At 44.4% G+C, this 16,590-nt stretch overlaps 1 protein-coding gene across 2 annotated transcripts; it reads left to right on the forward strand.

Moving 5' to 3' along the window:
* The first annotated feature begins 1,503 nt into the window (after positions 1-1,503).
* On the forward strand, positions 1,504-14,683 carry sec24a (SEC24 homolog A, COPII coat complex component). 2 transcript variants are annotated; one of them, XM_026234111.1, is made up of 22 exons: positions 1,505-1,708; positions 2,971-3,501; positions 3,783-3,851; positions 4,198-4,316; positions 5,391-5,563; positions 5,643-5,745; positions 8,039-8,165; positions 8,235-8,344; positions 8,621-8,733; positions 8,817-8,935; positions 9,014-9,069; positions 9,143-9,349; positions 10,127-10,250; positions 10,839-10,997; positions 11,070-11,243; positions 11,321-11,431; positions 11,508-11,683; positions 11,762-11,899; positions 12,714-12,818; positions 13,108-13,200; positions 13,447-13,550; positions 13,726-14,683. In XM_026234111.1, the coding sequence occupies exons 1-22, from the start codon at positions 1,654-1,656 to the stop codon at positions 13,838-13,840; spliced, it is 3,081 nt and encodes a 1,026-aa protein (XP_026089896.1). In that variant the 5' UTR covers positions 1,505-1,653; the 3' UTR covers positions 13,841-14,683. The 2 variants fall into 2 exon arrangements, with proteins under 2 accessions (XP_026089897.1, XP_026089896.1); XM_026234112.1 differs by lacking the exon at positions 3,783-3,851 and having other exon boundaries at positions 1,504-1,708.
* Positions 14,684-16,590: the final 1,907 nt, after the last annotated feature.

Consider the following 16,590-nt stretch of genomic DNA (forward strand, 5'->3'; position numbering starts at 1 on the left):
GGAGCTTTAGCACGAAGGTGATTATACAGAGCTAAACACACACAGATGTAGTCATGACCTACCACATTAACTACAGTAGAAGAACTTTACAGAGGAAACAGGATTACATTTTGATTTAATTATCAGGTCCTGACCTCTTTATTTGTTTAAATAAAGAAATGTTTTAGACAGTTTAACATATCACATTGTAGTAATATAATATTAAATGAAATCCTATACATTTGCATTTTTCCAGTTGAAGCGCTTTTAACATCGCGTGTGTTGGTTTTTTTTATTTTTTTTTTTTTTTTTTTTATTGACATTTATTGAACCTTAACAAAAAAAGGCATTCGAAGTTTCAGATTTACAATCAAACCTGAGCGTACATACAAATATTACAACACAATATACATATTCACATCAGCAGGCAAGAAAAGTTGAAGCCTATGAAAATAAAACTAAAAGAAAAAGAAAAAATTTAAATAAAATACAAATAAAGTTAAATGAACAAATAAATATATAAAGTAGGGGAGTAGGACAATATTCAAATTATAAAATCAAAGTCTTCCAATAAGGAGTACAAATACACTGCTTTAGGACTTTTCATCCTTCTCACGGTCTCCAAATATACTTTAAACTCCTCCTTAAAAACCACTAATTTTGGAGGGATTTTGAAAAATTTACATTTGTGTATATAAAATTTCAGCAAAAGCAACACATTATTAATAACATAGGATACCTTTTTATCCTTTATTAATAGCCCAAATTTAATAAATTCCCACGACAGTATCAACCTTACAGGTATTCTTTGTTGCATCCATCTCAATGCATCATTCCAAAATTTGTTTACCAAACTGCATTGAAAAAACAAGTGTTCAACCGTTTCTATCTCTACCTTACATATTTGACATAAATTTGAATCCCCAACATTAAATCTCGTTCTTAAAAATTCTTTTGTTGGATATATATGATTCAGAATTTTAAAGTGCACCTCTTTACATTTAGGATTAACAGGAAATGAAAGAAAATTGGTCCTAATTTTACACACTTCTTTCTTCTCATAATGACGAAAAATGTAATTTCTTAATACCGGTCCTGGGAAACATTGATGTATTAAACATTCTCTTAAGAATTTGTTTGAACATTTTCTGTCAACAAAGCTTACATTTTCTATAATAAGTTCTTGTACTTTAGGTATTATCCTTGAATGTTTCAGATGTTCACTTACTAATTTAAGCATCTGTAATGGAATATTCTTGATAATTTTTTCATACATTTTAGAAGAGCAACTTATATTGTATTTACCACAAAAAGCAACATGGCTTAGTATATTTCCCACATTATCCACTAAATGTGTTAGTGACCATATGCCCTTCTGCCACCACTCATCAATAAACAAAGATTTTCTGTTCACAGATCGCGTGTGTTGGTTTAGAAGTGTTTATAACATCAGCTTGAGTTCCTGAATCTGGTCCTAGCGCACCTGTGTTTCCAGTACGACCGGAAGCGGCTTCACACAGGAAATGCCACGTGTACCAAGTGCGCATGCGCGCTCTCCGTGCTCCCGCTGGACTTCCGCTGGTGTATCACCGTGACATTAGTGAACGCGTCGAGCGAGAGAACGCGTCACACACCCGAGAGACGCTCGCCTACTGAACCGAGCGACGCTTCAGGATGTCCAGCGGCGGCTTCGCGTCACAGAACGGCGCGGGAGGCTCGCACGCGAACGGTGAGTAGTTCGGTGTTCGTCCACTGACGCGTCGGGCGTCACTCTGAAGCGCGTTGTCCGCGTCCCGCGACGCTCTAAGGCCGAGACTTCCTCCAGTGTTTGATCAGCCAGAATCATCGCGTCGCTCGACGCAGGCCAGATTCTCTTGATCATTGAGTAGAGTTCACCACATCACCGCGTTGACGCGACGCGACGCTCATCGATCACTGATTGATTGATTGATTGACTCCATGTAACTCAGTTCTTCAGTCCCGCGCGCCTGCCGTGATTTGTTGAGGTTGCGTGTGTGTGTGTGAGAACGGGAGGATGTTGTGAAACACGTTTGTCACAGTGCAGGAGTGAAAGTAAAAACGGTTAAAAATAAAGAATTAGAAGGTTAATAGAAATGGTGATCTTACAGGGATTTATTATATTAATATAATTACAGTCAGAGGACGAGAGGACAGTGCTTCCAATCCTGGTCCTGATTCAGCTCATCTGTGGAGTGTGTGCGTGTGTGTGTGTGTGTGTGTGTGTGTGTGTGATAGCATGATCTATAAGAGCAGAGATCAGGGCCTGAAACTCCTTTCTAAAATGCTTCGTCTTATTTTTTTTTATTATGATTATCTGACAGAGTTGGCACACTTCAGCTCAGTGTGTTTGTGTTGTAACAGCAGTAAAGTTTTACAGAGTAAAGAGCCGGACGCATGTGTGTGTGTGTTTGCTCTGAATCATGTGTATATCAGACCCTGGAGCACAACATCATACAACTATTAGAAAATCTGGAATCTGACGGAGCAGACCAAGTGTTTTGGCTTTAAATGTGACTAGGCTTTGTGCGCGTGACACGTATGCTGGTCGTTTCTAACACTGATCATAAATCATATTATTCTGATTTCTGAAGATCATGTGACACTGAAGACTGGAGGAATGATGCTGAAAATACAGTGGAGCATCACAGAAATACATTACACTTTAACACAGATTCACACAGAAAATGTTTTCAGTGGTATTTGACAGCATGGCTGTTTCTCTCTCAGTGATCTGTGATGTCAGAGTGATGTCAGAGTGATGTGTTTGTCTCCTGCATCACGAGAGCTTCAGCGTGTCTAATCTGATCGCTCCGCTGTCCTCATCACTCTCTGTGTGGAGATCTTCATCCGGGTCAAGATGGCGTTCTCCTGAGTTAATCTGATTAGGACTAGTGTATGCTGACTAGTTAGGCCTGTAGTTAGTCAGTGTTTGGTTTGTAACAGCCTCTTCTCTGTTGTGTTGTGCTGTAGGTCCGTCACAGAACCCCGTTGGTGTGTTCTCCTCTAATCAGGGCTTCATGGCACCGCCGCAGCCGGGCTTCAACACCCTCCCCACCAAAGGTGCTCCGCCGGCGGGCCCGAGCCTCTACAGCAACAGCCATCGCCAGCCTTCACCTGTCAGCACGCCCAACCACAGGAGCACACCGCCCGCCAACAGCTACCAGCATCCTCCTGCTCAGCATCCTCCTCAGCCTCAGTATCTTCAGCATCCTCCTCCTCCTCAGCAGCAGATCCAGCATCCTCAGCAACCTCCTCCTCCTCAGCAGCAGATCCAGCATCCTCCACAGCATCCTCCGCAGGGCCAGTATCCTCCTCCTCAGCAGTCCCAGCATCCTCAGCATCCTCCTCCTCCTCCTCATGCCCAGTATCCCCTGCAGCAGCCCCAGAGTCGTCCTCCTCCTCCTCCTCAGTCCGGCTGGAGCCCCGTCCCATCCGTGATGCAGCACAGCGCTCCTCCTGTCTTCCACAACACTATGCAGCCGCCCGCACCCTCTGTGACCGGTACATCCCATAATATCACACACACTACACAATAATTAATACTTTGTTAATATTTCTGAAAGATGTCTCTTCTGCTCACCAAGACTGTTTATTTGATCAAAAATACAGTAAAAACAGTAAATTATTAGTTAATTATTATAGTTTAAACAGCTATTTTCTGTGTGAATCTCTGTTAAACTGTAATTCATTTCTATAATGAAAACTGAATTTTCAGCATCATTACTCCATTAAGTATTGTGGCCCTCTATCTCCCTGGTGTGTGTGTGTGTGTGTGTGTCCAGCTGGCCCTGCGCTGAATGTGATGTACGGTCCTCCTCGGTCCACAGCTGTGAGCGGGACACACAGCAATGGTAGGAGAGCGCCGCTTACACACACACACACACACACTTTAATCTCAGTCTCTCTGCAAATCCAGCATCGATCTGTGTCTGGTTTTCAAAGGAAACGGTGGTGAAATGAAGTGACCAAACACTCACACGAGCTGAAACTGCTTTAAATGCACAGTTCAAACACACATTTGTGGTATTAGGAGCCGGAGGAAGGTTCTGCAGCGACTGTTCTTCCACAACCAGCAGTGTTTCACCTGTCAATAACAGATTTATTTCAGAAACGAGCATGTTTTCAGTCTGAAATGAGCATTTATCCGTCAGAAGCTCAGGGAGTGTTGTTTCCTCTCTTCCCCGTGTGTCTGTGCAGCGGCGGCGGGAGTGATGCACACACACCCCTCACTGCAGGCCTATCAGAGTGTGTCCAGCGCACAGACGACCCCTGTGACCCCTGCCATGCCTCCCGCACACACACCGCTCTACACACCGGTACCCTTTTCACTTTTCTGGACTCCTCCTTAATGATTAAATTACCATTATTAATCAAAAAACATGTCTAGTTAATTCAAATCATTAAACTTAACATCAATATATTCAAATTCATTTTTATGGCCTATGACATGTTTTTCTCTTTTATTGTTACCAAATTCTGTGTTTAAACATGTCTTAATATTTAAATGCATAAAAACTACTTTATTTATCCCCCCCCCCCCCCAGAAATTCTGTGTTTTGTGTATTTTATTATTTCTTGTTTTTAAATGAAGGCATAAAGTAATTTATTTTCTTATTTTAATCAAATGAAAACAAACTTTATTTTGGCAAACAGGGGTTTACTAATAAAATGTAAATATGGGAGAAATATTGTGTGATTATTCCTTAAAAGGAATACGTTTTATTAATTATTATTAGTAGTAGTAGTATTAAGTTCATTCTATTTCAGAAATCGCAAAACAGATTTATGTTTTAAATTAATTTATTTTCCAGAAACATCAGAATAAAAACTTAATTTTCTTTTATTACAATGTTAAAAAAAAATTAAATGTATTTTTCTAGGTGTAATGTCATTAATACAAAACATTTCCTTATATATATCATTTATAATTTATCAGAATTACAATAAAAAGTCATTATTATTATTACTTTATTTCTGTTTTATTTGCTAAAGCTCCTCCAACAAAATCACCCCAGTTATTCTAGAATTATTACTTCTTTCCAAACAGAACTATTCAAGTCTTTTGGTGAAAAGTCATATCACAATATATTTAACGTGTATACAGAAGAAAAATGGCATTATCAGGTTTTTCCCAATATCAGCCATAAATCATGCAGCATTTAAAACCATAGAACAAAGTTATGGACAAATTGTAATGTTATGCAAGTAATATTAGTATGCATATGTTTAAGCTCAGGAGATATAATGATTATGAGGTCTGAACAGAGAATAGAGCAGCTGATGTGATTGGTTTAGTGGTGAGGGTTAAACCGTTCCTCTAACTGAGCGCCTGCTGAAACACGAGGCTGTGTGTCCTCGATTGTCTGAAAGTGTGTGTTTGTCCCGTCCAGCCGTCTGCTCAGCTGAGCCCCTCGTTAGCGGCGTTAAGCCTGCAGTCTCCACCTCCAGAGGCTCTGAGGGCCGTTAACCTGCTTCAGGAGCGCAGTGTGCTCCCCCCAGGAGCCGTGTCTCCGCCGGTGCCCTGTCTGCCACAGGACCTGCAGAAGCTGAACGTCAGCCCAGAGTCAGTGCCCTCTCACACACACACACACACACACACTGACGCATCTGTGCACTCCGCTGATGGTTTGCTCTCTCCTCAGGGTTTTCCGCTCTACTCTCACCAGCATCCCACAGACTCAGGCTCTGCTGAACAAAGCCAAGCTTCCCCTCGGCCTCCTGCTACACCCCTTCAAAGACCTCTCAGTGAGTCACGTGATCACACACACACACACACACTCACTGTCAGAATCACACTCACTTTCTCACTCTCACACACACTTTCTCACTCACACACACTCACTGTCAGAATCTCACACTTTCACACAAACACTCTCTCACACACACACTCAAACTCACTCGCTGTCAGACGCTCTCTCACTCACTCACTTTCTCACTCACTTTCTCACTCACTTTCTCACTCACTTTCTCACTCACTCACTCACTCACTCACTTTCTCACTCACACTCACTCTCACTCACACCCGCTCTCTCACTTACTCTCTCACTCACATTCACTCTCCCTCGCTCACTCTCTCTCCCTCACTCACTCTCTCTCCCTCACTCACTTTCTCACTCTCACTCACTCTCGCTCTCTCACTCTCTCTCACTCTCACTCACACTCACTCTCTTGCTGTGTCTGAAACCGCTCCTTATCCACTATATAGTGCACTATATGGGTTGTCAGCCATTTTGTAGTGCTGTCCGAATTCTGAGTGAACTACTTCATTCCCTACATTTGTCCACTACTTTTTACCCACAATCAGTGGTGGACGAAGTACACAAATCAAGTACTTAAGTAAAAGTACAGATACGTATAGTAAAATATTACTCCAGTAAAAGTACTCCTTTTTCAATTTTACTCAAGTAAAAGTACAAAAGTACTCCATTTTTTTTATGTACTTAAGTAAAAAAAAAAGTACTGAAAGATAGATGTTTACAATTTTATATAGGCTACTTTATTTAATTTTATATAAGCATTTTATACTTTACAGTCTATGGTCGGAGCACGTGATATATTAAGTTAAAAGTACGATCTTATGCTTTGGAATTTAGTAAAGTAAAATTAAAAGTTACTCAAAATAAAGCTACTCCAGTAAAGTACAGATACTTGAAAAATGTACTTAAGTAGAGTAAGGAAGTAAAGCTACTCCATTACTGTCCACCACTGCACACAATTCATTATGACAACCGATGTACACTCGCTGATGCACTATTTCCCACAATCCAATGCGGAGTAGCGTCGAGCTGGAAGCGGGAGCGAGCGAGCTTGAATGAGAGATGAAGTTTACATCTTTATTATTTCTGTTTTAACATTTTTCCTACACTATATTGAAATATGTTATGTAGGCAATAACTCAGTTTAGAATCAGTGATTTCAGACACAGCATCTCTCTCTCACACTCACTCTCACTCACTTTCACTCTCACACACACTCACTCACTCTCTCACACACTCTCTCGCTCACTGTCAGACACACACTCACTCTCACACATACTCACTCTCTCACACACACACACTCAATCTCACTCACTGTCAGACAAACACTCTCTCACTCACACTCTCAAACTTACTGTCAGACACACACTCACTCTCTCACACACACACTCACTCTCACACATTACATTAATCCATATAGGGATTAGTGAATGAGTGAACGATTTCAGACACAGCATCTCTCTCACTCACTCTCACACACACTCACACTCACTCTCACTCACACACTCACTCACACACACACACACACACTCACTCTCTCACACACTCACACTCACTCACTCTCTCACTCACACAAACACACACTCGGTCTCTCACTCACACACACACACACACGCACACAATCTCACTAACTCACTCTCTCACACACTCACTCACTCTCTCACACACTCACTCACTCACTCACTCACTCACTCACTCACTCACTCACTCGCTCTATCTCACACACACACACACAGAGCACTAGGCACCGCTGAACACTCAGAAATGAAAGTTCATCATCATGTGACTGTGTGTGGAAGGAGATATAGTCAGAGGCTTATAGTCGTAAACAGGAACTAAAGCGCCCAGAAGCACTGTAAAAATATCCCAAATGTCAAACAGTTCGACAGAATCTCTTAGTTGCCGAATTGCAGAAGTGCATTAGTTTTTTTTAAATGTAATTCTTCAGTCATTTAACATTTCTTAATTCAAATCAGTATTTCTGACATGAATCTTCAGCACTGTGCTGTGTACCTGCGTCCAGCAGTGTGTGTACGTGCGTCCAGCAGTGTGTGTACGTGCGTCCAGCAGTGTGTGTACGTGCGTCCAGCAGTGTGTGTACGTGCGTCCAGCAGTGTGTGTACGTGCGTCCAGCAGTGTGTGTACATGCGTCCAGCAGTGTGTGTACGTGCATCTGATGCGGCTTCAGCTCCTGTAGTTCAGATGATGATAACTCTAGAGTTTAGACTCTTGGGTGACGTGACCCGAGCGCTCATCTCATCAGTTATTACTCCTCTCTTCAGCAACTGCCTGTAGTGACGTCCAGTAACATCGTACGCTGCCGCTCCTGTCGGACCTACATCAACCCGTTCGTGACCTTCGTGGACGCTAGAAGATGGAAGTGTAACCTGTGTCACCGAGTCAATGATGGTGAGCGCTGTGTGACGAGTGATTCTGCTGCTGATGTGCTGTATGTGTGTCTGAACCGTGTGCTCTCAGTTCCAGAGGAGTTCATGTATAATCCGGTCAGCAGATCGTATGGAGTGCCTCACAAAAGACCCGAGGTGCAGAGCGCCACCATCGAGTTCATCGCCCCGTCTGAATACATGGTGCGAGATGTTATAGTTTTTATTTACATTTAGAGTTTGGGGATTTTATATTTTCTAGGGCTGCCCTGTAATAGTGGACTAACCTTTAGTCGAGGAGAAGAGGCTTGTCTCACACAGTCCTCACACAGTCCGTGGCGGAGAGGTCACAGAGATCTGTTAAATGATGTGCTAATATCAAGATTACCACACATAAGTGATGTGTTTATGAACATGAAAGCTCTATGTACAGAGAAGAGTTAATGTCTGAAATGATGAGATGTGTCCCTGTAATGTCAGCTGAGGCCACCGCAGCCCGCCGTCTACCTCTTCGTCCTGGACGTGTCTCATAACGCGGTGCAGACCGGATATCTGGACGTGGTCTGTCAGACGCTCCTGGACAACCTGGACTCGTAAGTGAGCATCGCTGATGAAGCTGCTGTCCGCTGCGCTTGAGCTCGCTCATCAGTGTGTCGCGTGTTTCTTTACCATGAAGGCTTCCCGGAGACGCTCGGACGAAGATCGGCTTCATCACGTTCGACAGCAACATCCACTTCTACAACCTGCAGGAAGGCCTGTCTCAGCCGCAGATGCTCATCGTGTCAGACGTCGACGGTAAGAGCGTTCTCCCGTCAGTGCAGAAGTGCAGTGAGGTCTCAGACCTGAGCTGACTGTGAGCCGTTCCTCCCTCAGATGTGTTCCTGCCGACGCCGGACAGCCTTCTGGTCAACCGGAGCGAGTGCAGAGAGGTGAGTGTGTGTGTGTGTGTGCGTGTGTGTGTGTGTGTGTCAGACGTGATCTCATGCTCTGGTCTCGTTGCAGCTGCTGCAGGATCTGCTGACCAGTCTGCCGCAGATGTTCGCTCAGACGATGGAGACTCAGTCTGCTCTGGGTCCGGCGCTGCAGGCCGCCTTCAAGCTGCTGTGTCCCACCGGAGGACGCATGTCTGTGTTCCAGACGCAGCTGCCAACCCTCGGCATCGGAGCGCTCCAGCCCAGAGAAGAGCCCAGCCAGAGAGCCAACGCCAAGGTTAGCCACCTGATCCATCGACTGCGTGATTGATCCGGGTGTAAACTGACTGTTTTGAGCCTTGATTTCAATAATTACATAATCAGACATTTACATTGACATAAAAGCACATTGCGGTAAAATGAAGTGAACGAAGGACCAAATTTTTGCGGACTCAATCTGGATCTTCATTAAAAATGATGCAAAGACTTAGCACTGAACAGCGTCTTGTCTTCAGAGCATCTTGTTTGATTTCTGCATTTGCCTCTCATTATTTACACCACATGTGCCAACTGGTGGGCGGGGCTAAATTGCGTTGCTGTAGAATCTGTGGGCGGGCTTAAGCAGGCGGGATGTAGAACTGGAGGGCGGGGCTAAAGGGCAGTGCTGTAGAATCTGTGGGCGGGGTTAAGCAGGCGGGATGTAGAACTGGTGGGCGGGGCTAAAGGGCAGTGCTGTAGAATCTGTGGGCGGGGTTAAGCAGGCGGGATGTAGAACTGGTGGGCGGGGCTAAAGGGCAGTGCTGTAGAATCTGTGGGCGGGGTTAAGCAGGCGGGATGTAGAACTGGTGGGCGGGGCCCAAATAACTGTATTCTAATAGACTCCATCACACGATCAGTCATCAGGATCATTAGACACCGCATCGTCTGCAACTGCACATTACTCTTTCCTTAATCACACCAGATTAACATGTTAAATCAACAGCTCTTTTTTAACTTTTTTAAGAGAGTTGATGATGTGAAATGCTAGCTGTCACTGGGATATTTCCAGCTGTTGTGTGTTGGTTCTCCTCTGTAGGACGTGCAGCACCTGAGTCCTGCGACGGACTTCTATAAGAAGCTGGCTCTGGACTGTTCTGGTCATCATGTGGCCGTGGATCTGTTCCTGCTGAGCGCACAGTACTCTGACCTGTCCTCTCTGGGTCAGTGTCCCACTACTACACCTGTACCCTTCAGTCTCTGAGGAGCACTGCTGACCCCATCACACACACCTTACAGAGAGAAAGAGTAGTCCCAAAATCGGTTTACTGAACCCTTACACACATGTTTTTGTTGGAGATTATATTTGATCATCAGGCTTTTACGGCTCTGATACAGTGAGGATATGAAGGAAAAACAGCTCAGGTTTATTCAGAAACTCAAACTGATTTGCTCCAGATGCTGATATTTGTGTGATGTTCTGCTGCTTGTGATGTGAATCAGATCTTTCTAACAGTAGAGCAGACACTGACACACACTGATCTAAACATCAGTCTACAGTATATCTCCAGTAATGTGTGTGCGTGAGACGAGATGTAAATGATGGAGAGCTGAAGATGTGAGATGTTCAGAAGCGTGAGTGAGACCGGTCGTCTCTTTTAGTTCAGTTACTAACGGACAGATGCACACCTGGTCTGTCCAGAGACCGTGTCCAGCTCTCTTCTGTAGGTGCACGTGTGTAATCTGGTCAGAATGGATGTTAATGCTTCAGTGTGGTGTGTGTCTAACGATCGCTGCTTCATCTCCTGAAGGCTGTATATCCAGATACTCGGCTGGAAGCGTCTATTACTACCCTTCATACCACAAGCAGCACAACCCGGCTCAGACGGAGCGCCTCCAGAAGGATCTGAAGAGATACCTGACGCGTAAGATCGGCTTCGAGGCGGTCATGAGGATCCGCTGCACTAAAGGTGTGTGTGGAGGTGTGAGCGTCAGTCCGAGCGTCCCTGCGGAGCACTGATGTGTTCTTCTGTCGTCTGCAGGTCTGTCCATACACACCTTCCACGGGAACTTCTTCGTGCGCTCCACTGACCTGCTGTCTCTGCCCAACGTGAACCCCGACGCCGGCTTCGCCGTGCAGATGAGCATCGAGGAGAACCTGCTGGACCTGCAGACCGTGTCCTTCCAGGCCGCGCTGCTCTACACCTCCAGCAAAGGTGCGGCGCTCGGCTGATCATGTGACGTGTCATGTGACTCTTGACTGGTCATGTGACGCTGCTCTGTGCTGTTGCAGGAGAGCGGAGGATCCGTGTGCACACGCTGTGTCTGCCGGTGGTCAACTCTCTGTCAGACATCTTCGCTGGAGCTGATGTCCAGGCCATCACTGCTCTTCTGGCCAGCATGGGTACGCTTCTGACCATCTGACCGTTGAATAAACTGGAAAATAGAACCTAAATATTTTGTGTTGTGCTGTGGTTCAGCTGTGGATCGCTCGGTGACGGCGAGTCTGAGTGATGCTCGTGATGCTCTGATCAACGCTGCCATCGACTCTCTGTCCTCCTTCCGCTCCTCGGTGCTGACCGTTCAGCAGCCCGGTCTGCTGGCCCCCGCCTGCCTGCGTCTGCTCCCGCTCTACATCCTGGCCCTGCTCAAACACGTACGTCCCCCCGCTGACCCCCCCGTCACACGCAGTCTTCACACTCTCATAATGACCTCTTCACTTCCTCTGTTTCAGAAAGCCTTCCGGACGAGCGCCAGCACCCGGCTGGACGAGCGAGTGTTTGCCATGGGTCAGCTGAAGCACCAGCCGCTGGCGTTCCTCATGATGATGGTCCATCCAGGCCTGTATCGTGTGGACGAGCTGACCGATGAGGTCAGTCCAGCATCCCCGCTCACATCGCTGGGATCTGATTATAAATACAGGATGCTGAATAAGACCTTCCAGAGTCATGCACATGTTCCTAATCTCAAATGAAGACCAGTATCTTTACAGCATATTCAGTTGTGCTGGTTTAAGTTCTCTAAGGACATTATACAAATATATTACACAAAGTTTTTTATCTTAAGCAAACATTAAAGGATTAGTTCAGCCCAAACTAAATGTGTTCACTCTCAATTCATCTGAGATCAGGAGGAGTGTGTGTCTTCATCAGGTTTGGAGAAATGTAGCACTGCATCAGTGTCTCATCAATGGATGCTCTGCAGTGAATGGGTGCCGTCAGAATGAGAGTCTGATAAAAACATCACAATAATCCACAGCACTCCAGTCCATCAGTGAACATCTGGAGAAGACAAAACCTGAAACACATCCAGCATTAAGATGATTTTAACTCAAACACATAAGAGTCTATAATCATAATAACACTTCCTCCAGTGAAGAAGTGTTCTGGTCTGAATCAGGAGAGAAATCTGCACAGATCAAGCAGCGTTTAAACAGATTTAAACTAATCTGTGAGAGACGACAGCAGATGCACTTTTTGCAGGAAGTGTTATGGACTCTGATTTTAGCTGGAAGCGACTGTTTAAAGACCGATTTCACTTCTCAAGACCTATGGTGGTAAAGATGACGATCATAAGCTGATCTAACTGCTTTCATCTCACCCGTGTGAGGATCAGCCGCTGGTTTGTGCAAATGTATGTGCTGATGCTTCAGTCTGAAACTGATGTGATGTTTGTCTTGCTGACAGGGGGCTCTGAACATCAACGACCGCACGATTCCTCAGCCCAGAGCTCTTCAGCTGTCCGTGGAGAAGCTCAGCAGAGACGCGGCGTTCCTCATGGACTGCGGCACAGTGAGTTCACACTCTTACACTTCACCATTTAGCAGACGCTTTTATCCAATGTGACTTAATGAGGAGAACAACAGAAGGCTGGATCAGTTGAAAAAGCTTGATAGTACATGCAGGAAGAGCCAGAGAGCATTACAATAGTCCAGTCTGAGAAAGTCTTATCCAGTCTTTTGACTTCGAGAGCTGCTCATCCACACATGAGAACAGAAGAGAAGCTGAATATCTGACCGGCTCTGCTGCTGTGAACTCAGACACAGGGTAGTGTGCAGCGCTTCATCTTTCTTCTGCTCAGGTCCTGTATCTGTGGGTGGGCAGGAGCTGCAGCCCGGTGTTCCTCACAGAAGTGCTGGGAGCGGAGAGCTACGCTGCTGTTCCTCTCAACATGGTACACTCTCTCATGACACGCTCTTCACAAACACTGCAGACTACTGATGCTGTGAATGATTGCATTAGAAATTATTCTGTGGTTTTCCATGCCAATAACTGCGGTTTAATATTTGCACCCTAATTGAGATCATTTTTGTACCATCTAATTTTTGCTCTGATTGCAAGTTATTTTTAATGAAAGATGTTTGCTGTCCTCAGCTCAGAGTGTGATGAATTAGAAGAGTAATGTCTGCTCTCTCCTCAGAACCAGCTTCCAGAGCTGGACACGGCCAGATCGTCTCGACTGCGAGCGTTCGTCGGCTGGCTGAGAGAAACCCGGCCGTTCCACGCCGTCCTGCACGTCATCAGGTCAGAAACACGCTAACAGTTAACTCTGACGTGACTCCCTCGATTACAGTTTTACATCAGTGCTGTGCCGGACGAGCCGTGTCTTCTGTTTAATGCAAGGCTCTCAGACTCCAGTGCTAGTAGTGTTTGAGGAGTTAATGATGACTGAGTCTGACGCTCCTCTCTTGGCTTTCAGAGACGAGTCTCCGCTCAAGGCTGAGTTCATGCAGAACATGATCGAGGATCTCAGTGAATCCGCTCTCTCTTACTACGAGTTCCTCCTGCACCTGCAGCAGCAGATCTCCAAGTGATCCCACAATGCCCTGCTGCGGAGCCGGACGCGTCTGTGTGAGGAGAGATCCTGAAATAAACAACAAAAATGGTTTCTTATGAATTTCTTACGACCTTTGTAATTAGTGCTATCCAGAAATAGCGCTTTATAATTAGTGTGGTTTGTCACAGGTTTGTCTGTGTTCTTCAGTCCTTGTTTTAATGGAAGATCTCAGACACAGGTTCACTGAGAAGAGATGCTTTGTGTGTGATGTTTAACACGGACCGATTCACACACGCCACCCTGTGATCTTTACACATCATAGAAACATGTATATTGATAAACCGATATTATATTCAAGATTGTTAATTTTAGTAAAAACATTATTCAGATGATGCGAGATGATAAAAATCAACTGCGTGGGACTCTTTCTTTTTCTTTGTATGAAGATATTTTTAAGATCTGGCTGAATCTGAGAGCTTTAGAGGAAGTGATGAGCTACAGAGACGTGTGGAAGCTGACTGTGTGCTTAAAGCTTGAAATATAATACAAAATAGAGAATAAATACAGAGATTTCTCTGCCATGAGTAGAGTTTAACATTGAATGTGTGGTTGTGAGCAGAGAACTGATGAAGGTAAGAGGAACACAATAATCTGAGCTTCAGTCTTGATTCTGTTAAATCCACCATTCAGAGGAATATTTTTTATATTTGAAACAAAAAAATCCTCTTGATTCCTCTGCGGTTGTTCAGCTCATTTTAGCACACACAACTGTTTTTGAGAAATGATTTGTAAATTCTCAGCAATTTTGTACATGTGAACTTTCTGAAGGAATGAAGTCATTAAAGAGGAAGTCTCTGTGTGAGCTCTCCTGAACATCTCAGCTGTTTCCAGTTCCTTTGGCTTTCTGCTCTGATGTCCTCTCATCATCATCATCATCACGTGTCCCTGGCTCCATCAGGACCTGATGAAGAGTAGAGTCAGTCACTGTGTTTCACAGCAAATGGGTTTTAATGGGTTTTCGCAATTTGTACGAAAATACACAATTATTAGCAAAGCTATTTGGTCTCATTACATGTTATATATTCCAGCAGAAGCACTGAGTCTAATTTTACTAAATATTAATTTATCAACACCTTTTTCACATGAAACACAGATTGCTCTCAAAAACACTAATTTACTGTTTTACACACATGAACATACGGGGCAATTCCTAACCCTATGTTCAGATGCAATTTATTTTGGTTCCATACTGTAATAAATCTCTGCCCTCCAGAAGAAATCCCAGAACTGCCTCTGTGTGAATGACGTGCCTGATGGCTCCGCCTCCTTTAGAGTAGCTCCGCCCCTGGGTGGAATCAACCCATAACAAGCATACAAACTTTACTACAGACTTGTGTTTGTGCATAACTAGGCTACTGTTTGTCTACAAAACTTATATCAAAAACTTAAAGGAGTAATATTATGCTTTTTTTTTTTAAAGATCTTTATGGTGTATTTGGTGTAACAGAGTATGTTGACATGCTTTAATGCTCTAATTTTTCAAACACTGTATATTATTGTGGGTCTTCTATGCCCCGCCTCTCTCAAACGCCTTGTTTTCTACAAAGCCCCTCCTTCTGACAAGCGCAGTCTGCTCTGATTGGCCAGCTGACCCAGTGCATTGTGATTGGCCGAACACCGCTAGCACTCGTAGGAAATGTAACGCCCCTTTCCATAATCGTGAGCTTAATCTTTCAAAATAAATATAAAGACAGTTAATAATGTCCTTAGTTTTACCATCAGTTCAAGCTGAAAGAGGAACAGAGTCACGTGACAGACACAGTGATGAAGCTCCTAAGTGTTTGCAGAACACAAGCCACATACGATTAAGATAGATGACTCCACTGTGTGTGTGTGTGTGTGTCTATCTCCATCGCTCTTTTTCTACATCTCTCTCTCTCTGTTTCACTCTCTTTCTTTCTCTCTCTCTCTCTCTCTCTCTCTCTCTCTCTCTCTCTCTCTCTCTCTCTCTCACACACACACACATGACACGCAAAACTTCGCATTTCAGAATCAGAAAGAGCTTCCCAAGTATGCTTGCGCGAACAAGGAATTTGTTTTAGTGATATAAGCTTCCAGTACACAGAGACAACGGCAACACACAGACAAAAAAATTAAATATTAAGACCAATAATGCAAAATAGATTGAAAAATAAACTGTATTAACAGTTGTGCTATAGATGATAATGGAATGGGATAGAGTGAGATGAACTAGGATTGAGGTGGTAAATATTATTGCACATTTTTATTAGTGGTTCCCAGGAACCTGAATGACTCCACTGCAGTCACAGTGCTGTTCGTGATGGTGAGTGGGGGGAGTGCAGGGGGGTTTCTCCTAAAGTCCACCATCATCTCCACTGTTTTGAGCGTGTTCAGCTCCAGGTTGTTGAGACTGCACCAGAAAGCCAGCTGCTCAACCTCTTGTCTGTAAGCAGACTCATCACCGTCCTGGATGAGGCCGATGACTGTAGTGTCATCTGCAAACTTTAGGAGCCTGACAGAGGGGTCTTTAGAGGTGCAGTCGTTGGTGTACAGGGAGAAAAGCAGTGGGGAGAGAACACATCCCTGAGGGTTGTAACGGCCAAAACTATGTATTTTGCATGTATCACATTATAGTGCGGTGTGCCCTTTAAGAGACTAATCACTTGACTTGTAACGCACGCTATGTGGTGATGACGCAGAAGGACTATATGTGTGTTTAATGAGGACCCCCATGGATGATAAGTACGCTCTGCCTTCTCGTTGTTA

Source organism: Carassius auratus, chromosome 46 (assembly GCF_003368295.1).
Source record: "Carassius auratus strain Wakin chromosome 46, ASM336829v1, whole genome shotgun sequence".
NCBI lineage: Eukaryota > Metazoa > Chordata > Actinopteri > Cypriniformes > Cyprinidae > Carassius > Carassius auratus.